The 23,232-nt window shown below is 48.1% G+C and overlaps 1 protein-coding gene across 4 annotated transcripts in view; it reads right to left on the minus strand.

Annotated features, from left to right (window-relative positions):
- GARNL3 (GTPase activating Rap/RanGAP domain like 3) overlaps positions 1–23,232 on the minus strand; it is a 119,807-nt gene that overhangs the window by 46,368 nt on the left and 50,207 nt on the right. For all 4 annotated transcript variants that reach the window (XM_054584356.1, XM_054584355.1, XM_054584357.1 and 1 more), the window contains exons 4-8: positions 18,698–18,772; positions 8,123–8,222; positions 6,259–6,377; positions 2,913–2,977; positions 468–531 (exon numbers count right to left, since the gene is read on the minus strand). In XM_054584356.1, coding sequence (XP_054440331.1) covers positions 468–531; positions 2,913–2,977; positions 6,259–6,377; positions 8,123–8,222; positions 18,698–18,772 — 423 coding nt within the window. The remainder of the gene's footprint in view (positions 1–467; positions 532–2,912; positions 2,978–6,258; positions 6,378–8,122; positions 8,223–18,697; positions 18,773–23,232) is intronic.

Genomic DNA, 23,232 nt, shown 5'->3' on the forward strand with positions numbered 1-23,232 from the left:
TTTCAATAATGAAGTCCTAAGGAAATTGGACGACTTTCGGGCTACCCTCTGTCCTCTACGCTACCCAGCCCAGCCTCGTACCTGAGTTACAGCTCGATGAGCGCATTTCGTATTTTATTAATTAAAAAAATCCTCACATTCCACATAATTTACCATCACTCAGTAAAACAAATGGCTTTAGGCTGGTAAGAGCCTTCAGAACGCACACTTTTTGGCTCATGGATGAAGGACCGTATAGTCCAGCGGTGCCTTAGAATCACTCAAGGAACTTCTGAAAAATATAGATTCCTGGCCTGTACCTTGGACCCAGTATGTCAGAATCTCAGGTGTGAGTTCTGGCATGATGATGTTATCAAAGCTCCGCAGGTGACGCTGGCTGGTACCCTCGGCTGAGGGTCACTGATGACCTCAGTTCTTATATAACACTGATCCAATATACACAATTACGAGACATAAAGTTTCATTACCTTCTGTATCTCAGGATGAAAAATTTCCCTGGGGCCTTTCTCAAATTTGTCCAGATTCATGGCACTGAAAGAGAATGGACAGAATGAGGCACAGTGCAGTGGAAACTCAGCTAACGCGGAGCAAGTCTCAGTTCTGGGGGAAGCTAAATGCTTCTCCTCGAAAACCATGGACGGGCCTGGCCCACAGGAGATGCAAACCGACGAAGAAGGAATCAACGAACGACTGCGTGAACATATGACAGTAACCAGACAGCACGCTGTACTTGCCTTATGTAACTGCCCCCTAATGACACTCAGCTCAGAGAGGAAGCGGGGAATTGAGAGCATCTGTTTCAGGGAACCTTTACTGATCTTCCTGATTCTTACTTTTATTCCCTAAAACAGCGATTCATTGACATTTATGGAGCAATTAATGATAAAATGAAATGTAATTAAGATGACTTGATGTATCTTTCTCCTGCTGGTAATTCCTCAGCCACTTAGGGCAAAAGCCTGTCCTTAACAAGGTCATTGTTTTTCTTTGGAAGAGCAGCATGAATTTCCAGCGTGAATTTCCCGTAGCCTAAGCTCCGGGGGGGGGGGGGGGGGGGAGAAGGCAAACACAAGTAAATGGAATGGGTGGGGGGAAACACAAGGAAATGGAACCGATGGTCTCTAATCTAAGGCCCCCATAGTGGTCTGTGAGCAATAACAATAACAGCCAATACTATAGGGCACTTACTCACTCCAGGCGCCCTCCCTCGCTCAGTTTCTGTGAGGCAAGCACTGTTTTACCTCCATTTTAAAGACGAGGAGATTGAGGCTCAGTCCAGGGTAACAGAGCTGCTGAGTAGGAGGGACAAGATTTGAACTTGGGCTCAGCTTCTCCGACTCCATAACATTTATATTTTAATTTCCTTTTAAGTTTTCAAGTTTGTGATTATAACAAATGAAGAATAAACTCTTTTTTTCAACTGGCAGAAACTGTAGCAGCTTTCATTTTTCACATCTTTAAAACGAGTTCTTGGCGAAGCTTGCTCTGGCTGAGCGGTGGGCTGAGAGGTGAGGGCCCTACTCACATTACTCACTGAAATGATACCTGAGTGAAATTCCTTGTCTTTAAGTATAAAGAAGAAAGGAGCTGGAGGAACTTCTTATTAGGAAAAAAGATTCATAACAATCTTAAGCCACTATAATTCAAAGTGTTGCTTTGAAAGCGAGTTACCATTTAGAAACAGCAAGATATTTCTGTGCTCAACAAACAGGTTACCCTCCTCACAAGCACTTTCTGAAACTGGCCTTCAGGCTGAGGAGAAAAAGTCAAAGGCCCAGGGCAGAGAGGAGGCGGTCTGCAACTTGGAGACCAAATCAGGCTTGATAATAAGATACAACGCTTTTTAGGTCTTAATCTCAGTGCCTTTAATCAGCCAGATGAAATCCCAGCTGCCAGGGTCAAGTTTGTCACCCTAAGGGACCCTTTGGCAACTGGGAGTTGTAGCTGGGAACACAGCAAACACCGTTCCCTCCTACCACCTGGTCCACAGCTGAAGAAAGAGTGAGTCAGGCCCCTGGGATAAGCTCGCATGTCCCATGATAGGATGCTTGTGGGTCACAGCCACACCCTGGAGTCCCGTAAGCCTGGGTGGCAACTCCAGCTCCTTGGTTCACAGAGACTGAGATCTCCGTCAAGTGCCTTCACCTTGTCTTATGCTGAGGAGAGATGATAATAGATCTACTTTGCGGAGCTGGTTTAAAGATTCACTAAGAGAATGTTTGTAAAGTGCTTAGCACAGCACCTGACAAACAGAAGCTGCTGTTCCTGTGCTGGAATATTTTAGCAGGAGACAAAGCAACAGGCCCGCTCTGAGCGGTGGCATTCACAGGCGGGACTGCCACCCAACACGGGAGGGACCTGGAAGGGAGGGCAAAGGTGGGCTCACAAGGGGCAGCTGGGCGTGGAGCACCTATGAGCTCCACTCATGTAACTTTCTGTTCGGTGAGGAATAAGGACATTCTTCCCTGAGAAGCATTTGCTGACATAGAGTTTCTATTTCAGAGCAGAAAATGAAAGGAAGAAATATTTCCTGATTTTTTTTTTTAAACACAAAACCAAAGCACCTGCATGCCTGCAAGGAAAAAGGAAGCAGGCCACTCAGGCCTCCCTGACATGCTTACGGGCGACGCCCAAAATCGGTCAGACCTGGGAGGGCTCCAGCTCCCCGCACACTGGCGGTGCGACCCTGGCTGGCTCCGCAAGCCCCACTTCCTCCTCTATAGCATGGGGGTAGTGATGGTACCTGCCTTACAGGGTTGCTGTGAAGGTTACAGGAGCTCATACGTGTCAGGTGCCTAGGACACCATCTGGCACGTAGCCGAGGCTCAAGAGGTTAGAAAGCTAACAGGGCGACCACTGGAAAAAATATGCTGGGGGCTCCCGGGGTGGGGTTTCCGTCCGTTAGCACTCACCTTAAGATGGACTTCACGGAGAGAGTTTTGGTGGGGCTGTAGGGAAGGCATATTTTCTGGGTGCCCTGGAAAGTCAAAACACCAAATCAGTGAGGAGTTTGGTTATTTCCATCTCCAGAAGGGCCTTCCCTGCTCATTTAAAAGAAACCCATGTCCAGCCTTTCTCATTTGTCCTCAAGGGGCATGTATATGAATGAACACATTCTATGCTGGAAACATCTCACTCAGGCTCGACGGCATCTCCCGCTGCCCCCCACTCCCAGTGCTGACGGATTTCAGCACGATGGCACCGTTCAACGTCCGGACCGACGGCCTCCCGGGGCCGCAGGTGCTGTGGCGGGCAGGTGGGCCATCTGGACCAGGTGAGGAGGGGGCTTGGACTCTGAGCCAAGAGTCAGATCCGCCTCGAAGATCCTAAGAGGAAAACAGCCCCCACATGTTCAACGGGACCCAAATGTGACAATTCCCGGACATGCTGCACTAGAAATCGCCTCTTTCAAAAAGGTGCACGTAACGTGCACTTTTACATTTACCTGCGTTTACTTACTGCACATCTGTTTCCTCCTCTCTGAGGAAGGAAGTCAATGAGTGCTCACTGTGACTAACTCATAGAAAGTCCTCAAAAAATATTGGTTGAATGGAAGGGAATGAATGAAGGATCCATACAGTCTGAGTGGAGGAAAAATATAAATGGCCAACCCCATGAGCCCTGGGCTTCCTCTCCATGTAGGTAGTTCCTGAAAATGTCACCACCCCCTACGCAGGGGCTGGAGCCTCTGTCTCTGTTCCATACATTCTCCCTCAAGCTGCCCTTGGTTTCTCTGTAAAACTACCTTGGGAGTGTATGGTGGGAAGAAGAGGTAGACAAGATATGGGTGGAGCCAGGTCAGGTTCAAGACCCTCTTCCGGACAGGCTGACCTCTCACACAGGTGGCCGCAGGGGAGCGTCGTCGGGGGCTCGTGAAAAAGCAAGGCCACCGAAAACAACTCAGGCTTCAATGAGTGGGTTACGTGGAATTTGAAAAATGCCTATTTCTATCATAATATCCCTCTATAGTGTAAAAAATTTAAATATTTTAAATCTCTGTAATGCAAACTACAAGAAAAGAAAACCACCTCTCAACCAGATGTCCTTGGCTAGTAGAGGACCAGCCAAGCCCTTCCTGCCCATCTTCTCCCTTCTGTAGACGTCCTGAGTCGCTCTAATAAAAACACCTTCCAGTTCGATGTTTTCTAGTGGAGCCAAGTGCAGAGGCAACGTCAAGCCCGTGTGCATGCCAGGCAACACAAAGCGAGCACAGCGAGGACGCAGCGGCCATTGGCCCATGTACGGAGCCCGTGCGCCTGTGTGAGGGAACAGATGCTAGAAAGGATGCTGTGGTGATTATCTCTGAGTAGTTCAATTTCGATCCTCTTCTTTTTCACTTGTTATATTGTCTTGATGGAATTTTTATGAGGGTGAATCATTTTTTTAAAAAAAACCCTTTTCTTTGTGCTTAGAAGAAACACGGCCGAGATAATCAAGACTGTTTCAAGCAGGGTTCATGCCTCTGACAATTTCTCTGTTTCATAACAGAGTGTGAGCTCGCGGTGGGGGTGGGGGTGGGGAGGGGAGGGCGGTGAGTCATCCACTTCTTTGGATTGCCACAGGCTCCAGCTCTAGGTTTGGGCCAAAAGGGGCTTCGACACTGACCCCTGTGACATTGTTCCCTTAGATTCTTCAGAGCCTCTCTGCCCTGAGGCTGTCCCTGTCACTGGCAGCAATGGGGCTGAGGGAGGAGCTCAGGATGAAGGCACTGGCAGTTCTCAACAGAAGGGGACAGATACGCACTGTGCCCGGCCCTGGGCTGTTGCCTCCATGGTGGCCCTGACGTCTAAATCCTACCCCCTGACTTCTCAAATCCCAGCCCACAGTGACCCCCAGAGCAAGCCGCATTTGTCTTCTATCTGTGGTCTCTTTTGTCCCCCCACCCCACCCCCATTCTCTGTGAGGCTGGTTCCCTTTCATCCTGCAGGTCCCTTTCAATGTCACTTCCTCAGAAGGCTTTCCCTGAGCTGTCCCCTCTTCAGCAGGTCTCCCGTATCACTGTGTGACTTTGTTTCCTTCAGAGTGCTTGTTATAATTCCTGGTGTAACAGAGATGGTCCCTTGCAAATGAAAAAGGAAGCAAAAGTGTCCCCCTGCATTTGCTCCACTCTTTCTCCCCCGGTACCTGGCAGAGTCCCAGGTAAGGAGGGGGCATAACTGTTACCTCCTGAGGGAAGGACTGTGACATTGAGAAGATGTATTCCTGAATCCTCCCCCTTCCTGCCTTGGGAGAAGGAAGGAAGGAGGGAGATAGGAAAGCTAAGGGTTAGATGCAGGGTGCTTGGCCTCCCCATTCGGAGGGCAGGCCTTGAAGGGGTGGACAGGATGCTGCACACATATCACAGCAAGATCTGAGGGTACACAAGGACATCTGGGTGAGAGGCTCACTCCCCAGGGAAGCCTTCCACAGGGAATCTTAAGCCCAGGTAGAACCTGTCTAGACATGGTGAGGGGCAGTTACCCACAAGACAACGAGTTCACAATATGCAGTGACTTCACAAGGGCAAATGGCTGGGACTATGGATGTCAGGCATCAGAGATTTCCAGTGACCCCAAAAAGCCAGAGGGGACAAGCCACATCTCAGTGGTTGCTAGTTCAGAGACCAGAGTAGCCACCCCACAAGAGAAACCAGAAGGAACCCAGAGGACCCCACGGGGAACCAAGGTCCCCTCCTTCTGCCACCACAAGGTCTCATAAGCCCTCTTTCCAGTCACGCAGATATCTTCTTCAAACAGAGCGGGGAGGGGAAAGAACTCAAACAGACGGATTATTTGTCCAAAAGAGGCAGAGTAGGCCAAAGAGAATGTTTAAACCGGAAGAGACTAGAACACTGTAACCAGTAAACATTAAAAAGGTCGGGGGAGAGGCAGGAAACAACTTCCCTGGTGCAGAAGACAGGGGCTTTGGATAAAGGCGCTATTACGTCCCAGTAGGTGACCAATGAGGGAAGACTCTCATGCATGCACTTGAGAAAAGCTGACACACAGTTCTCCCACGGTATCTTTTAAAACACACTTTGCTTCAAGAACACCTATGCGGGTGGCAAGACTGACCCCAACCGTAGGGGCATGGGGAGGGGCCAAGAGCCAGGACTTCAGTCCCCAGTGAGACCTAACTCTACTTTACACCGGATTGTTGCCATAAACCTGCTGAAAAAAAGAAATGTCCGACACATTACACAGGAGTTCATATAGACAGAGGCAGCACCGCACACAAGTTAAGTGGTGATGAAACTCCACATGCAAGCCAGTTACTTACTGTTTTCCTCCAGAGAATTGCACGGTACTGAGGGACGCGCTGATTGTTTTGGTCCGAAAGGGTCACGGACAAGAAGAAGGGGCTCTTCTCTGCATCGTTTCCAATGTAATTCTGATGGACTGGAAAAGAAACAGGGTTAGTGCAGTGAAAACGCAGGCGGTCCTCCCCGTCCCTGGTGGTATGGGCCCTTCAGGTGGTGCCCGGCCCTTTGCACTCGGTCAGGGCAAAGCCACACCAAACCCAGCGTGAAACGGAACCTGGCCAATCACTCTGCCAATCATGCATTCCCATTCCTCTTGCCGGTGACTGGTTCAGGAATGACCGTGTAACCCAATTCTGGCCAATGAGACAGGAGCAGGAGTGTGTCACGGGGGTTCTGGGAAGGCTTCCTCACTCCTGAGGACGGCCTCCTCTGCGCTCTGGATGGTGGTGTGCAGGAGGGATGCCTGGAATTGCTGCAACCGTCTTGTGGCCCTGGGGAGGCCTGGCCTCGGTAGCCCCACAGAGCCGCTGACCCCACCAAGCCCGGAGCCTGCCCTCTCTGGGTTTCTTATTGTAGCCCTTGTTGTCTGAGCCTGAGAGCTGAAGACATCCCAACTCAGGGCACTGTTTTTCTCCAGTCATCGCTATGGTTTCCAAACATTTGGGAAGCTGACAACTTTCCACTGATTTTATTCTTTATATCAAAACATGCCTTGTCAAGTGGATTGAGTGTCTGCCTGTGAACCAAAGGGTTGCTGGTTTGATTCCCAGTCAAGGCACATGCCTGGGTTGCAGGCCAGGTCCCCAGTAGGGGGCACACAAGAGGCAACCACACAATGATGTTTCTCTCCCTTTCTTTTTCCCTCCTTTCTTCTCTCTCTGAAAGTAAACAAATAAAATCTTAAAAACAAAAACAAAGCCCAAAAACGTGTTGCCAAATAAGTGAACTTAGTATTGTACACTATCAGGTTTTTTAAAAAGTTACCATTTGGGTCTGATCACTCTTATTTTACAGCTCAAGCACCACGCCTTCTACAAACAAATGTTATTAGTCTTATAAGAAGTGTATCTAATTCATTTCCAATCCTGCAGTAGTGATCATCCTTCCATTTCTGTCGTGAACCACCCTCCTGTTTTCTGCCTTTCCATCTATGTTCACGTGAGCCCTTCATTTTGAATGTACTCGCTATTAATGACTGAGCTCCTGCTATGCACCGGGCATCAAGCTTAGTGTTTTTCCTGTGTATCTCACTGAAGCATCTGCCCAAACCTACCAGGTATGTACTAGTAATACCCTCACTTTACAGATAAGGAAATTAAGTCTCTGCTGGTTATGCAGAGAGTAACCAGTGTAAGATCCTGTGGTTAATAATTGCGGGGCCAGGCTTCAAACCCTTTCCTCAGCCTCCATGAAGGCAGGGGCCACGTCTGCCTTCGCCAATCCTGTGTCGGCCCCGGAGCTCACAGACCTATTTCTTTCCCTCACTGCCTTGAATTAAGTGTTCAAAACCCACTATAGATGGGGCACTTGCTAAGTCTAAAGCAGTTTTCCACCCTGAAAATTCTTTTTACGTTCCAAATCACTCATTCAGATCATCTAATTCCTCTTTGACTCCCCAGAGACAAAAACAACTGGCAAAAATAAATAAATAAATAAATAAATAAATAAATAAATAAATAAATAAACAAACAAACGCCTAGGGCTGAGACTCAATTGAAGCTTCAAATCTACAAAGCTTACTACTGAACCTGAAGTGAAATGCCATGATGTTTGTGTGCTCACACTGGTTAGTCTTACACATAGAGGGTACCAGAAATTACACCAACACTAATTTTTATTTTGAATATCCTCCCTTCCCAACCACCACACTAGCATAATTACCTTGTCCTAAAAAATACTTGAAATACCACCTGGTGTGATATTCTGGGTTCTCTAAGTGCACGTCTGTTCTTCTCCAAGTACCTGGCAGAGCGGTTGCATCCTGTAATAGAACAAAGTTGTGCAATTAAGAGGCTTATTTAGAAAGTAAACAAGAAGCTGACGATGAAACAGAGGCCAAAGAACCAGAAAAGTCATTGTTAAAAGTGTACAAACAGGGCTCTGTACAAACAGTTGCCATTAGAAAAGACACTCAGTCTAAATCCACATCATAGAAGCATCCTGCAGTGTGGGAAAAGGGACCAAGTGAACCAGTGAGTTCAGCTATTTCTACCTGAGCTTCAAGTTTCTCTCCTTTCTGGGCCCGATTCCACAGCACTATTTGGGAGTTGGCGCCCTCTAGAGGCGCACCCTTTGGTTCATCCCCCCTAAGGCCCATTTCTCCTGGAATCCATCTCCTCAGCCTCTTGGTCAAGTTCACATTCTTTGTAGAATTTTTAAAATGTATCATAATACAACTCAATTAATGTGGCCAATATAGATAAACAATGGATAGTCTGAATCCTCTGCCCAAAGATAATCATTGTTAACAGTTCAGTGTGGTTTCCTCTAATGTTTCTCCTACGGGTATAACCATATGTAATTTTGCCAAAATGGAACCATAATGAATATATAGTTTAAAACTGCACTGACATCTACATTGTGCAATGTGTTTAAGACAGACGTCTGGAACATACCTTTCTAATTTGGATGTGCCTCTAGTTATTTCCTTGATGTTTATGGTCAGGTTATCAGGTTGAAGAAGTTTCCTTCAATTCCAAGTTTACAAAGAGGCTTTTCTTAGGAATAAATATCAAATTTAACTGAAAGCTTTTTCGGGGAAGTTCTTGAGAAAATAGGTTAAGTGGGGGAAATCTCAGTAATGTAATGCATTCTCCCACTGGCTCTCCTGATGCTGAATGCTCTCAGCTACCTGGAGAGTGCCCTGCTCGCTCCCAGTGCAAAGGTTCTTCTGATGCTGTGGGATGTCAAACACTGATGGATGGATTGTGTTCGTCAGTGAGATGGAATTGTAGGTTTCTCTTCTGTATGTATCTCTGTCCTGCTTTCAGGCTTATATTACTTCATAAAGTGAACTGAGACGCTTTCTTTCTCATGGCTCTGGAAATACGGACACACACTGAGCGACCTCTACGTGCAGAGCACCAGGCAGAGCATTTAGCTCCCCTGTATGTCCACCCACGTCATGAGGCGGGTTCGCATTTACCCCCTACTTCCGATGAGCAAAGTAAGGCTTAGAGAGTATAAGTACGTTGTCTCTGGTTGTGGTTGCGGAGGTAGTAAGTAGTGGAGCTGAAATGGACATCAGTTCAATTTCATAGGTTTATTTATTTACTTTTTAAATCTTAGCCCTTACATCATCTTCTGTTCCCTTTTAAATGTTCTGCCTTTTTAATCTATCAGGGAGTGAAAAAATAGGTTAAAGTTTCTCAGTATTATTGTGCTTTTATTGGCTTTTCTTGAATTTCCAGCCATCAGCTATTGATATGTATAGTTGTATGTAAAAGCTGCAACAGCAAGAAGAGTGCAAGGGGCGCCTGGGAGCCCTTCCCAGATCCACCTCCTGTTAACACTTTATCTCACTGCTTTGTTTGCTCCTCTCTCTCCACACACGCATGCACACGTGTGTGCACACACACACAGAGTTTTCCCTCAAGCATTTAAGACTGCGGTACATAGAAGACAGTCCTTTATTCCTAAAGGCTTCAGTGTGTTTTTCCCAAGAACAGGGATCTCTTCTTACATAAGCACAATATAGCTTTATTAACTTTTGTGAATTCAACACCAACACAGTGTTTGAATCTACCGTCTTATGTTCCAATTTTGTCAATTGACTCAACAACAATTTCATGTAAAGCTTTCCCACCCTTCAGTACAGGATCATTTAGTGCCATGTCTCTTCAGATTCCCTTAATCTGGAACATTCTCACAGGCTTTCTGTGTCTTTCATATCATTGACATTTGTGGAGAACGTAGCACACCCCTGCCTCCTCTGTCTTAATAAAGCATTGCTCGTTTTGCATTTGTCTGATGGCCCCATGATCAGAGTCAGGCTCTGCACACTTGGTTGGAACACTACAAAAGTGACGCCAGCCTTCTCAGCTTATCATATTTCAAGACATCCATCTGTTCCTTATTGGTGATGCTAATATTATCACCTGTTCGAGACGTTGCCTCTTAGCTATGACCTTTTAGCGTAACTCAGGAAGGGCGGACAATTGGATTTCATTCCCTGTAGAATTTCTGGATGACTCATTATCAACAGCCATTCATTTATAACCATAAACCACCAGCAACACCGTCGGTCTGCAGTTCCTCCCACCATGCGACCCGGCCACTCACAGCGACACGTAACCCCGGGAGCTGCCACCAAGCCACAGGCCTCGGCTGGCTGGACACAGGTTTGGGGCAGCCAGGCAGCTGGCCTTACACAGCCGACCCAGCTGTGGTTGGTGTCGTGGTCCCAAGGCCCTGGATCCTGGGAAGCACCAGCAGAACCTGGAGAGGGGACTCTTAAGCCACCAGGATATTTAAGCCTCTCAAGCCTTCAATGCTCGCACGGCACAGAGATGTGTCCTTGATGTGGCACCAGCCCAGATCTCATCTTAGTGCTCCTACAATTGTTTAAATGTGTACTGTGGGCCAGCTCTGGGCTTCCGCAGGGTTTCTGTGGGTTGGGCCCTAGAACCTGCATGTTTAACTTGCACTCCAGGTGATTCTGAGGAGCCCTGAACTTTGACAACCATTGCTCTATATCAGGGGTTCTGAAAAAACTTGAGAGGATATGAACTTGGATGGGGAACCCCTCCTCCCCCCAAAAACCCTTTATTTTCCCCAGCTTCTAACTAAAATTGAGTATTTCATTCAATTATGAATACATGCAAAAACCTACGGTAGAATAAAAAGCTCTGATAACCATGTCATAAAAAATCACAGGTATTTTCAGAACTCATTATAGCAATTGCAGATTTACTGAAATATTGTTTATACTCTTCACTGTTCGGAATTACAATAGTTATGAGACTTGCTGCTAGATTTGTTATTTGATATATTAATTTAAAGATATGTATATTACAGTATCTTAAAAGTTGATAGTTAAAAAATCATTTTGATAACTATTTTTAAAATTTTTAAAATTATTTTTGTTATTCCATTACGGTTGTCCCACTTCTTCCCCCTCCCCCCCGCTGCCCAGCGCTCCGCCGCCCAGCCCTCCACCCGCTCCCACAGTCGGCGCCCACACTGCTGTCCACGGCCATGGGACACCCACACATTTTTTGACTGGTCCTTTCCCTTCTTTTCGGTAACTATTTCAATGCAACTGATTTCCTTTGTGGTCCTAGGCATTTTGTCTTGTGCCTTTAAAAACACGATTCTAAGGAGTCTACAGGCTTCCCAGACTGCCAAGGGGATTCAAAGGCATGGAAATGACCCCAGATTCTAGACTTTCTGTGGTGGCCCCCCTTACCTCCCCCAAAAGTGTGAACTGCCAACTGAAGAACAGAATAAGACAGCAGCTCAGAGTGACAGATGGCACTCTGGCCAGTGGCACGCCCATATCTCCATCCAATTAGGGGCTCTTTGTTAATGATCAAAAAGTTACCTATTTAACTTTTATCTCCACTGAATACTTAGCTAAAGTGGGAAAAAAGGCCAACACCAAAAAAGTTGTGAGTCTCGCAGGGCAAGACACTTCCTATCTCTTGTTAAAAGCACACATGATGAGGTGTAAAGACAAGAATATACACAGGAACTGACAAAGAAATGAAAACTAAGAAAAAAAAATAGGGGGGGGCGCCCTCCCCCCAGGACGCTGGAGGAATGCCCCTGAAAACGAGTTTGCATCTCTGACGACATGCAGTAGAAATGGACAGTCAAGGGCACAAATCTTCAGTGTGCATTTTAGGGGAAGAAAAATAACTTTCCTTCTACCCTTCTGAGTTCTTCTGGCTGGTCTAATCCAATTAGCATAAGACAGGTGAACAGGAGAAAACAATCAAATTTATTACATGTGTACATACAGGGGTTCCCTAAGACTCGGGGACCTGAGGTTTGTATGCAATTTTTTTTGTCCTCATCCGAGGGCATACTTATTGATTTCAGAGAGAGGGGAAGGGAGGGGGGACGGGGGGGGGGAGAGAGAGAGAGAGAGAGAGAGAGAGAAACATTGACATGGAAGAGAAACATTGATTGGTTGCCTCTCGAACACATCCCTACCAGGGACTGAACCCTCAACCAAGGCACGTACCCAGACCAGGAATCAAACCCACGGCCTTTTGATTCATGGGATGATGCTCCAATCAAGTGAGCCATACCAGCCAGGGCTTATTCGCCATTTTGAACTAAGGGGAAAGAGAGGGTAGTGACTTGGACTTCAAAGGGAAGGTAGGCAATTCACAGGCAGACTAGAAAGAGGGCCATTTGGTGAACAAACTCTTGCTGGGCCCCGGAAACAATGGGACAGAGAAGGCAATCTAACAAGGCAGCCCTCTAGGACCCTCCTGCCGCCCCTCCCTGGAGCAGGCTTTTCTCATTGAATTCCTCTGGGCAGGTAAGGGGGGGAGTAACAAGTTCTTCTTGAATCTTCTGTTTTCTTAAAAAATAACCAGCTGAAAAACATCAATATCCCCAAAAGGGCATATTTTAGGGTAGCAAAGCTCTGTTCCCCCTAAACAGCTAAGTAATTTTTAAAAATCTGTGTGCCGCCACTAGCTGGCACCCGGAAGGCCCCTCCGCTCATCCTCCCAGTCGGCGCGCATCCGCCCTCCCACAGGCCGCCAGCAGGCTGACTCTTGCACCGGTCCGCCTGCTTTGCCTGCTCCTGAACATCGCGGAATCAAGTCACGTGTGCGCTCGCTGAGCCAGGATTTCTGTCCTTCAACGTCCTGTCCACGACATTCACTCACGTTACTGGTACAGCAGGAGTTCACTTGTGTCTGTGGCCACGTGGCAGTCCACAGTATGGACACCTCAATTTATAGGCTGCGGCTCTTCAGTCGGTGGACATACGGACTGATTCCTGTTTTGGGTTACGACGAATACAGCCGCTCTGAACATTCTTGGGTCTGTCTTTTGGGGGACGTGGTCTCATGTCTGTTGGTATCACCCTGGGTCACGGGATGCAGATGTTCTGGTTTGTAGATACTGCCAACAGTTTTCTGAAGGGGATGCGCCAACGCGCTGCTGCCAAGAGAAATGAGTTGCTCCACATCCTCCACCAACTCTCAGCGTTTGGCCCTGTGTTTCAGCAGCTCTGGAGTGGGTGCAGCAGTACCTAATTGTGGTTTTAATTTTTCAATAAATCTTATTTAAGTGTGTCAGTTTTACAGGGGACTTCAGAGACACGGGAGGCTTGTCTGCAGCACTTCCCAGTGGCAGTGGCATAGAACACATTAATCGTTTGACATCAACCAGAAAATTAGAGGGAAATATCCCAATGAGCCCATTTTCCAGACAACTAAAGATTAACATTGCAAATGCCTGCACTTATTTTATACCCTTCTCAGTAATCATTTGCTAAAAGGAATCACAGGGGGCGTTGAGCCTGAATTACTCTGTGCTGCAGACACGCCTGGATGTGCCGAAGGGGTCCTGACCTCAAAATCCAGAACCTTTTCTGCATCGGACTCCACGGCCCCCAGAAGCTCCTTGTCACCTTTGTTGCCCTTGCTACCCCACTGACACTTGTGCGACGTGAAGGGGGAGACTGAATCTGGCCAAGATATTTTGAACTTGGTCAAAATCCACGTATTACACCCTCCTTTACTCTGAATGTTCTCTAACACTTGACTCTAAGCAGGCAGCCCACGCGACGCTCGGATGGCAGAGCGGGCCCACGGTTCTACACGACGCCTGCGAGTTCCAGAGTCTCGGCTAGAGCGAGTTAGATTAGTGAGCAGATGCACTTTAACTAACTTGACTTCAGTTTCCAGGTTAAATTGCTGTGAGAACGCTGGCAATGAAGAAGACAGATTTAAACAAAACAAAACAAAAAAACAACAAAAACTACAATCTTTTGAACTGTAGATATAAATATAAGCTTCATGAATAAAGTGAAATCACACAAAAATTAAAGTTCATTTCTATCCCGCACCCTCCATGCCCCAACCCACTTACTTTCCCTATAATGGCCATGCTGCTACCAGAGTGGCTTGGGTAGCCCTGAACCTCTTCATGCATTTACAAAGGTGTGCTTACTTTATACTTAAATGTACACACGACACATTCGCATTCATACACACACCCATATACATACACACATGTATACATAGATACACATTCATATGAGTATATACACATATGGTTTGTGTTCATAAACAAGACAAGCAGTATAGATATTATAGTAAAATCTGTTTTTTTTCACTAAAGAAAATATCTTACAGACATTGTTATGTTGGTACATATAGAGCTCTCTTGTTCTTTTTAAGAACTACAGTTTCATTTTTAAATTAAACACTTCAACTGAGTATACAATCCGTAAAGAGCCAAAAGGCCTTCCGAACTTCCCTGACCTCCCATTTCCTTCTCCACAAGAAGTTACTGTTAGACGCTCAGGTGTCCTTTGGGAAACTTTCTTGAATATCACCAAGCATGTTTATCGTTCTTTGCTGTTTTTACGGAAGTGGGATGATACTGTACCATCATTCTGGAACCTGCTTTTCTGCCTAACACTGTATCTTAAACATTTTTCTGCGGTTATTACATCTCTCTCCACGTCCCTTTCTAACAGCTGCTGAGCATTCCACTGTAGAAATGTATGATTGACATAATCACTCCTCTACTGATGGAAATGGAGGTGGCTTCCAGGTGTTTTTTTCTATTTTTAAATAATGCCACCATACACATCCTAACAGGAGAGCTGCTGGCTAAATGCTGTATGCATGTTTAATGACTGCTAATTGTCCTCCCAAAAGACTATGCTCATTTACATAGCCCAACAGTCTACAGAGAACCTGCCCCATGCTGAGGAAGACAGATTTGCAAAGAGCTGAAGGACTGTCCCCTGCTCTGCCACCTACTAATTGACACATATAAGTGAGCTGTAAGGGAGGTCTCCAGTGAGCCCTCTAGGGTCACACTCCTCTTAATTAACAACCAGAATGAGCGCACAGATGGCAGGAGAAGCACACGGTAATCTAAAGCTTCTCAGGGGGTGAGCTAATAGGCCAGGTGACAGAATCAAGATGTCAAAAAAACTTGACAACCAGCAATTATGGGACACACTAAGGAGATTTGATTCAGTGTGGACAATGCAACACCCTACACTTGTACAAATACAAACTACAGGTACAAAGTACAAGGTGTCGAAGGGCGGCTGCCACAAAGCAGGAGTTTGTGTGAAGCAGGGATTTGTACCCATTCTACCCACGAGGAAATGGAGGCTCACAGAAGCTGTCATAAACGGGTAAGTGGCAGAGCTGAGATCTAAAGCCCAGCTGTGTTTGGCCCCAAAATTGTCCTCACTATACCACAATGTTGCTTCACAGCTAAGTGACAGTGCCAGTGAAAATGGATCAAATTCCCAGGACCCACTGAAGCAGGTCAGTCTGAGAGGAGACCCACCCCATTCCACACTAAGCTGGGACCCAAAGGACATGGAAGGGGAGGGGAGCCAGAAGAGCCCACTCCACCCAAAGACAGCGGGAGGCTGCCGTGGGCCGAGCAGGCACCGTGCGGGCTGATGGGAGCATTTCTCACCGCCAGCCGGTCTCCATGGAACTCTGTGCCTCCTTTCTCTATCACTTGGGTCATTTAAAAAGTCTTGAGCTGGGAATTTAGTTTAAAGGCATCTGGAAGAAGTGAATGCAAATCTTCCCTCTGAGTCTGACACCATTTCTGATACGCCTACCCCGCACAGCGCCAGGCAATCCCCTGACACCAGCTAGGCGTCCTCCTGTTCGACTCAATCCCAACACCATCTGCCTGAAGCGTGAACAGCGCACAGTCAGGCGGCCGAGCACATGGAGAATCACGGCACCCCAGGAGCGCGCACCAGGAGGAAATGCAGGCGGCAGGTAGAGAGTCGCAGCAAACTCCGCGTGTGGAGTTAGCAGCCAGAGGACAAAACCATGATACTGACAGGGTTTAAAAAATAAATGCAAATTCAACACTTGAAGATAATGTCAACAATAACTACAAAAAATGACCAAGCAACCTTGGATTGGGCAGTGGTTTCTTAGCTGGCACATGAGAACACAGGCAAGAAAAGGGAAAACAGACAAAGTAGACATCATCAAATTTAAAACCCTTTGTGCTTCACAGGATTCCGTCAAGCAAATGAAAAGACAACCTTCACAATGAGAGGAGATTTCTGCAAATCATGTATCTGATAAGGGTCTGGAATCCATACTATATAGAGAAGTCTTAAAATTCAGTAATAAAAGGGAAAAGAACCTAATAGTGAATCTGTTCTGCACTTTGTTTGTTCACAGGTTTGAAAGTTTTTAAGCAGCTGTCTGGAATCTTCATATGCACTAACTGCTTTCACTAACCCACAGCAAACCAGCTTTTTGTTTGTTTGTTTTCCTCGAGTCTCGGATTCCTTCCGAAGCTTTTAACTGAAGACCATCCATCGGAAACACAGCCAGCACGCTCCAGTGGAGTACTCATGCTCAGTGTCTTTGGCATAAGTGAGATTTAAAACCATATTTGAGCCTCGATTGCATGTTTCCATCCCAGGACTGTGTTTTGAATACAACAGCCCACGGCGATTTGTGAAATCAACCACTCTCCCAAATGGTTCCAAAGCTGTTGCATGACCTGCCCATGGCCATGCTGCTGGTGAGCTATGGAGCCACAACAAGCCGAGGCAGGCTGACTCTAGAGCCACCCCTGACCACCATGCTCCACATGTGACTTCTGATCCCTGACAGGGTCTCAGAACATATCCTCTCATGGGGCAGGCCCAGGTGACATCACCGGCTGAGGACTGTTTGATCATCAGAGTGTGGTGACCTAGGACCTCACTCCAAGGCTCCATTCCTATCTGTCCTGGGAGTGTGGCTGTCCTTCGGAAAAGGGGCCGGCAGGGGCTGAGCCACACGAATGTGGGTGGGAAGCCCAGGTGGTGCGTTCATTTCAGGCTGGGCAGCGGGTCTGCAAAGTTTTGGAAGCAGAAGGATACCTGGAGGTTCAGCAACCTCTGGGTCTCTGGTACTTAGGCTCTCAAAGCAGGAACTCAGCATGGCGGCTGCTGCCTTCCTAGCCTTCCGAACACTAGGAAATGAAGCCTAGACGCTCCTGCTCCTGACTTCGCTCCAGGGAAGCCCTGCGCTGCCTGAGCCTGTGGTGGTCAGACCATCTCATCTCAGGAGCCGGACCATTTGTGGGGGGCTGTTTTCAAGCTTCAGGAGCAAACTTTCCTGGGAGCTCCTTCTGCTAGGTGGGTCAGCTGACATCATTCTGGACAGGAAGTATGTGGACACCTATTCAGAGGTCCAGCCCAAGATGGAGCCGCACCCTCTGCCTCACAGAACAATGGCAGGAGTACACATCTGGAAAATGGGTATGCTAAGTCCAGGCAAAGGCAAAGACAAGCAACGGCTTCCCCGATGCTGTGTCCTTCTGAGTTAAATCTACAGCCCTTCACCAGAAATCTGATCAAGGGGCGGTCAGGTGGGTGAGCCTGTCTGTAAGGCACTAGTTACGGTAACAACTACAACCATTATTGCTGTTACAGCCATCGCTTGTTAAACGCTTACTATATACTGCATAGTAAAAAAACTGCATAGTGCTAGCAGTTTTTTAAGCTTAGCCCATAGAACCCTCTCCATCACCCCGAGACAGTTTCCATTGCACAGGTGAGGGAACCGAGTCTCAGAAAGGCTGGGCTACTTGCCCAGGTCCTGCCGCCAGAAGGTGGGGGGCTGGAACTCAAGCCCAGGCTTGTCCAAAGCTGGGGTGTGCTGACACGCCGTGATGAGCAACCTCTCAAAGCAGCAGCAAGGAAGAAAAAAACTGGGGGAACTCACTGCTCTCTGCAGTTCTGGGGGGAGACTCCAAGAGACAAAGTGGGGAGGGGAGTTTCAAAGAAGAAAGGAAAGCAGGGCAGGTCCCTGTGGCCTGGCCAGGCAGACAAGGGAGCCCAGAATGAGGGCTTGGGCCCAAGGACAGGCCTCCTTTCGTGGTGTCTTCTGTGAATACAGGCGACATTTTGTAATCACAGCGATCCTTTGAACCTCTCTCCTGGACCCCAACTGCTCATAGGGCAGTGATGGGGTGACCAGCCTGGGGCCTTTCACAAAGGGTGTCATGGCTGGGACTAGTCTTTGGTCCCATCTCGTGTGTCTACCTGGTTTCATGACAGGTATTTTAAAGGGTATGTGTCGCCCGATTAATAGCACCTTTCACACAAAGAACAACGTCAGATTTGCTTCAAGTGGCGTTCTGGGGCACTCTATTCCCCGCCTCCCCAGGCCCTGGCCTCCATTCTGGCAAGTCGGGGCTCACACACCATTCAGCACCGTATCACATAACCGTGTGCTTGGTGACAATACAGGGCCTGGGAGGCCTCCTTACCTCGTCAGAAGAGCCATTCTCCACTCGGAATCGTCCAGCCCTTTGGATGGCTCCGTCAGCGTCACTGGAAATAAGCTGGGGACAAGAGAGTGCACGGTTAGGTAGCTGGGTCACCATTTGCGATTCCTCCTATCTGAAGCCGTCCTCTAAGTGAGCCACATCAGACAGCAGCGATGGACCCTGCCTAGAAGCTAAAGGTCTTTTTGAAGCTTGCTCGACCGAGTCCTCACATGGTTGGCCCCGGCCTTTAGGAACATCTAACTCGCAGGAGTGGAAAACAAGAGCGTCAGTTCTAAATGTGAACGGGTTCCAATAATGAAAAAAATCAAGGCGGTGCTCTCTGGAAAAAGAACCTCAATACACGTCACATGTGGGCAAGTGCAGCTCACAGATGGCAAAACCGGAAGCCAAGTCTCAAGTTCAGCCGCCTGCACAGGAAAGTCTAAAACACAATCCACGGCTGGCATGAAGTCAAGGCTCTGCTAACATCGCAGAAAGCTCCTGAGCCTCGTTCAATTTGAAACAGTTTCCAAAAGGCCGACTAGCCTCCGGCCAAGGCAGGCAGGCTGTGTTCCAGGCCTTGCAAGGCGGCTCGCGCACATGGCCGTCCAGGGGCTCGCTGCTGGAGAGCGGGGAGCGGAAAGGAGGTCAGGGCGCATCGGTTCTAAAATTCGCCACTGAGGATTGCACTTATTGTCTCCCAAACCTTCTAGATTGGCCAGGAGCAACTTGCAAAAATGACATCTTTCTTTTTTAAACCTGATTCTGCCCACAGTTTACAGCAAAGATCTGCCAACAGCTTCCACATCCCAGATTCATTCGGACACAGCTGCCCACAGGGTCCCTTCTCGCCATTCCAACCCCAGGCCGACCCAGTCCAACGATACACGATTTCTTCAGAAAGCCTGTCATCTCGTTTTCACTTGTGTTGAGAGATATGAAGGCATGAAAACGGAAAAATTTCAGGGAAGAACAAATTTTCCCACAGAAAATTATTTGAGCAAGGTTGATAGATTTTTCCATGATAAATATAAAAATAACAGTGTCTAATATTTACTGAGTGCTTCTATGTTGCCATGAACTTTTCCAGCCTTAACATCACCTCATTTAATTCTCTTAATAACAACATAAAGCAGGTTTCATTGTTATTCTCACTTACATATGAGGAAACGGAGGCAGAGAAAGGTAAAAATAACTCGCCTTGGTCACATAACTGGTACGTGGTGGGCCTGGGATGCAGTCAGACTCTAGAAACCCACTACCTCGCCCAACCGCTAGCCTACCTAACCAGCCTCCATGGAATATCTGTGATGAAGCCCGGTTTGCATACCTGATCTAAATTTATCTTGTAAATATTTTTTAAAAAACAAATAAAAAGACTTGTACAAGTGTTTAGCTATTTGCGGCATCAGATCATTCCACAGCTGCCACACTAGAGGTGAGCAATCGAGGCTGTGTAGTAAAGCACTTACCTTGCCCCAGGGACAGGTTGGCCTTGGCTCCTAGGAGGTGACCTCTAAGCCCTGGGATGCCCTTGCCTGAGTGACTGTTCACCTGGGGACTTTGAGTCACATGGGAGAGCGACGTGATTTATAATGGGGGCTTTGGTTCACACCGCATCAGGTCTACCTCTGGACACAGAGCCTCAGGGGAGCCTCCCTGGCTGGCGGTGCTCCCTGTGTATGGCCACGGGTTGCTCCAGGAGGACCTACCGCTGCCCAGGACCCCACAGCACTGCATTTGGAGTTTGCTCTCCTGCACACTGTCCCATATGCCGGTTCCCTGGGCTGATTCTCATCTGTATCCTTTCTCTGTAATAAACTGGAAGTGAGCCTAACAGCTCTCAGTAAGTGCTGTGAGTCTCTTAGCGAATTACGGACCCCGAGAGTGGCCTTGGGGACCCCCGAACTCTGCAGCTGGTGTCAGCAGTGTGGGATCTTGTGGGCTGGTTTGTGTCTAAAGTTCAAGAGCAAGATGAATTGAGGTCTCCTGGGGTTACTGCCAAGTTCACAGGGGAAGCACAGAAGATGCAGTGTTAATTTCTTCTTTGCTTGTGAGGGAATAGCAGATAGATTTCCAGTGAAGTGTTACTGGTACAGACTGCCTCCAGGGCTTTGGGGGAAGCATTTGGAGGTCACATCTGGACTTGGGGAGGAAAAGAGCTGCAATCAATTAATAACACCTGACACTGGTATATGAGAAGAGGGCGATGCCTGCCCCTTGACCCCCGGATTATGGGTTGGTAGCTCTAGTCCTCCCTACGGCTTGTCTCGTCCGGGACTCAAAGGCTTGGCAGAAACGCTGGCTCGTCATGCAGTGATTCACTCAGGATATACAAACTAAATGTCTACCAGAACTACGCTTCAGACACTGCCGGGCAAAGGCAGCAGTGTCCTTTGCCTTTGCTGAGATTAGAACAAGAAGCTTATTGCTCATCTAGCTTGAAAGGTTCCAGAAGAAGAAAGGAAGGGCATGTTTAGTGATTTGATGGTTAGAAGGTGCTTAGATCCCTCTGCTCACCAAACCCGCAGACCCTGAACTCAGACCTCAGGCCAACCTGTTTAACTCCATCACGTTTACCATCTCCACCATCGCCACCTTCATCCAAGTCACTGTCACTGCTCACCTGGACGACTGCAGTTGCCTCCTAACCGGTCCATACATCCACCCCCACTGCTTCTCTCCCACCCACTCCTCACACCACAGCCTGGGTGATTCCGGCGAGTTGGAAATCTGACCGCCCCACGGTCCGGTCTATCCCAGCCCCTGGCTCCGCCCCTCCAGAGGACGTGCACACATCACTCCCTTGCCTGGGGTGCCCTCTTCTGCAACCCTCCCCTGGCGAAGGCCTGCCTGTCATGCAATCTCACCACAGTCCCCATCACAGGGGATGTCCCTGACCTCAGGGCCTGGGAAAGGAGCCACTGTAAGTTCTGGAGCGTCCTTGGAGCTGTGATTCCATTTCTTTGTCAATTGCTCCCTTCACGCCTGCCTCTCCTCATGCACTCCCTCTACTCCCCATGAGCAGCTCCACATAGGCAGGGACTATGTTTCTTCTCACCACCGCCTGCCCCCTCCCAGCCAAGCACACTGCCTGACACAGCACAGATGTTCGTGAAGTATTTACCAAATAAGAAATACGTAAAGAGATGAGGGAAAATTCCTATTGAAATGACCAAAGGAATACAGACCTGGGTTAAGATCTCTGCCAGTCCTGGACACCAGAGAAAGTTCATTACTCACATGAGAAACAAAATGAAGGACGGGCCGAGACCCATCCTGAGCCACACGTGCCAGGGCCCAGCAGCCTGAGAGGTGGCTTCATCGCACCCGGCAGGGCCTGCGCAGGGAGAGTGGGTGTCGGGGCGGTGGGTGGGAAGGCTACCTCCAGTGGCACTGGGGAAGTGACCGGGCTGGCACGCAGAATGGCAGCCCCACCCCTGCCACTGGCTCTGGCCGCCTGCTCTGTGCAGCAGAGGGAGCCGGCTGGTGTGGGGCGGGGTGTGGGGAGCGGGGCGGGGGCGGGTGGTGGGGGCTCGTGCACCAGCCAGTGTGAGTTCCTCCAGCAAATGGGTGGGGGGCGGGGTGAGAAATAATGCTACAGGGAAAAGTCCTTTCAACACAGCCAAGAAGCTGTTCCTACCAGTAGTTTTCCTTCTATTATGCTCATACACCTCTGGTCCGGCCAAATAAAACTATAAAAAATTATGAACTCCTCCTTTTGTTGGAGGGAGATTTGGCTCAAGAATGGCACAAAGTCTCCTAGAACCCATCTCAAAGGCCAATGCCATATTACCTAGAATTTACTCCCCCACCTCTCTCTGTGGTACAGAGTCCTGGCTGCCACCAAAATCCATGCTCACCCTCTCCCACGGTAGCCAGACTGGCTGGGCACATGCCGAGGCCACACTTTCCTCCAGGGGGCTGTTCCGCCTAACACTTTCCACTTGAAGGTGGGTCAAATCTCCAGGCGGCCTGTGGAGATCTTGGCCCTTTGAGGAGGGCTGCTGCCCCCCCCCTCCACCTTCCCTCCCCTTGCTACAGCCTCAGTGACCCAGAGACCCAGAAGCCCACAGTGAAGTCCATTCGTGAGTCCTGGAATGTGCGAGGCAGAATGAGAGGCAGAGCCGCCCATGGATTTGGACTGTCTGGCTAGGTGGGACAGTGAATAAGCCTGTTCTTAACTGCAATTTGATGTTCTAAGCCAACTAATATACCCTCTAAGGAAGAACAAAGCAAAAAAAAAAATCATTGAACCTGTGACAAGTCCATAATTTAAAGTGTGGAAACTGATCTGAGGTATTAGAGCAGATGTTCTTTGAAACAAATTTACTGCAAAAGCACAAGGAAATTTCAGGCAATGGCTAATTATTGTAATAATTTGGGAGGATATTCGATCTATGAAATGGAACAACGTGTGATCCGCTTTCAAGATGCAAAGCGTGGTTTCTGAATTTTAGAAATGTAGATCACATTTCCCACTGAGCACGCTGAACCAAAAATTAGATACTCAGAAGAAAATGTTCCCAAAAGAG

Source organism: Pteronotus mesoamericanus, unplaced genomic scaffold (assembly GCF_021234165.1).
Source record: "Pteronotus mesoamericanus isolate MK-2021 breed Mesoamerican mustached bat unplaced genomic scaffold, CSHL_Meso_final contig_78, whole genome shotgun sequence".
NCBI classification, from domain to species: Eukaryota; Metazoa; Chordata; class Mammalia; order Chiroptera; family Mormoopidae; genus Pteronotus; species Pteronotus mesoamericanus.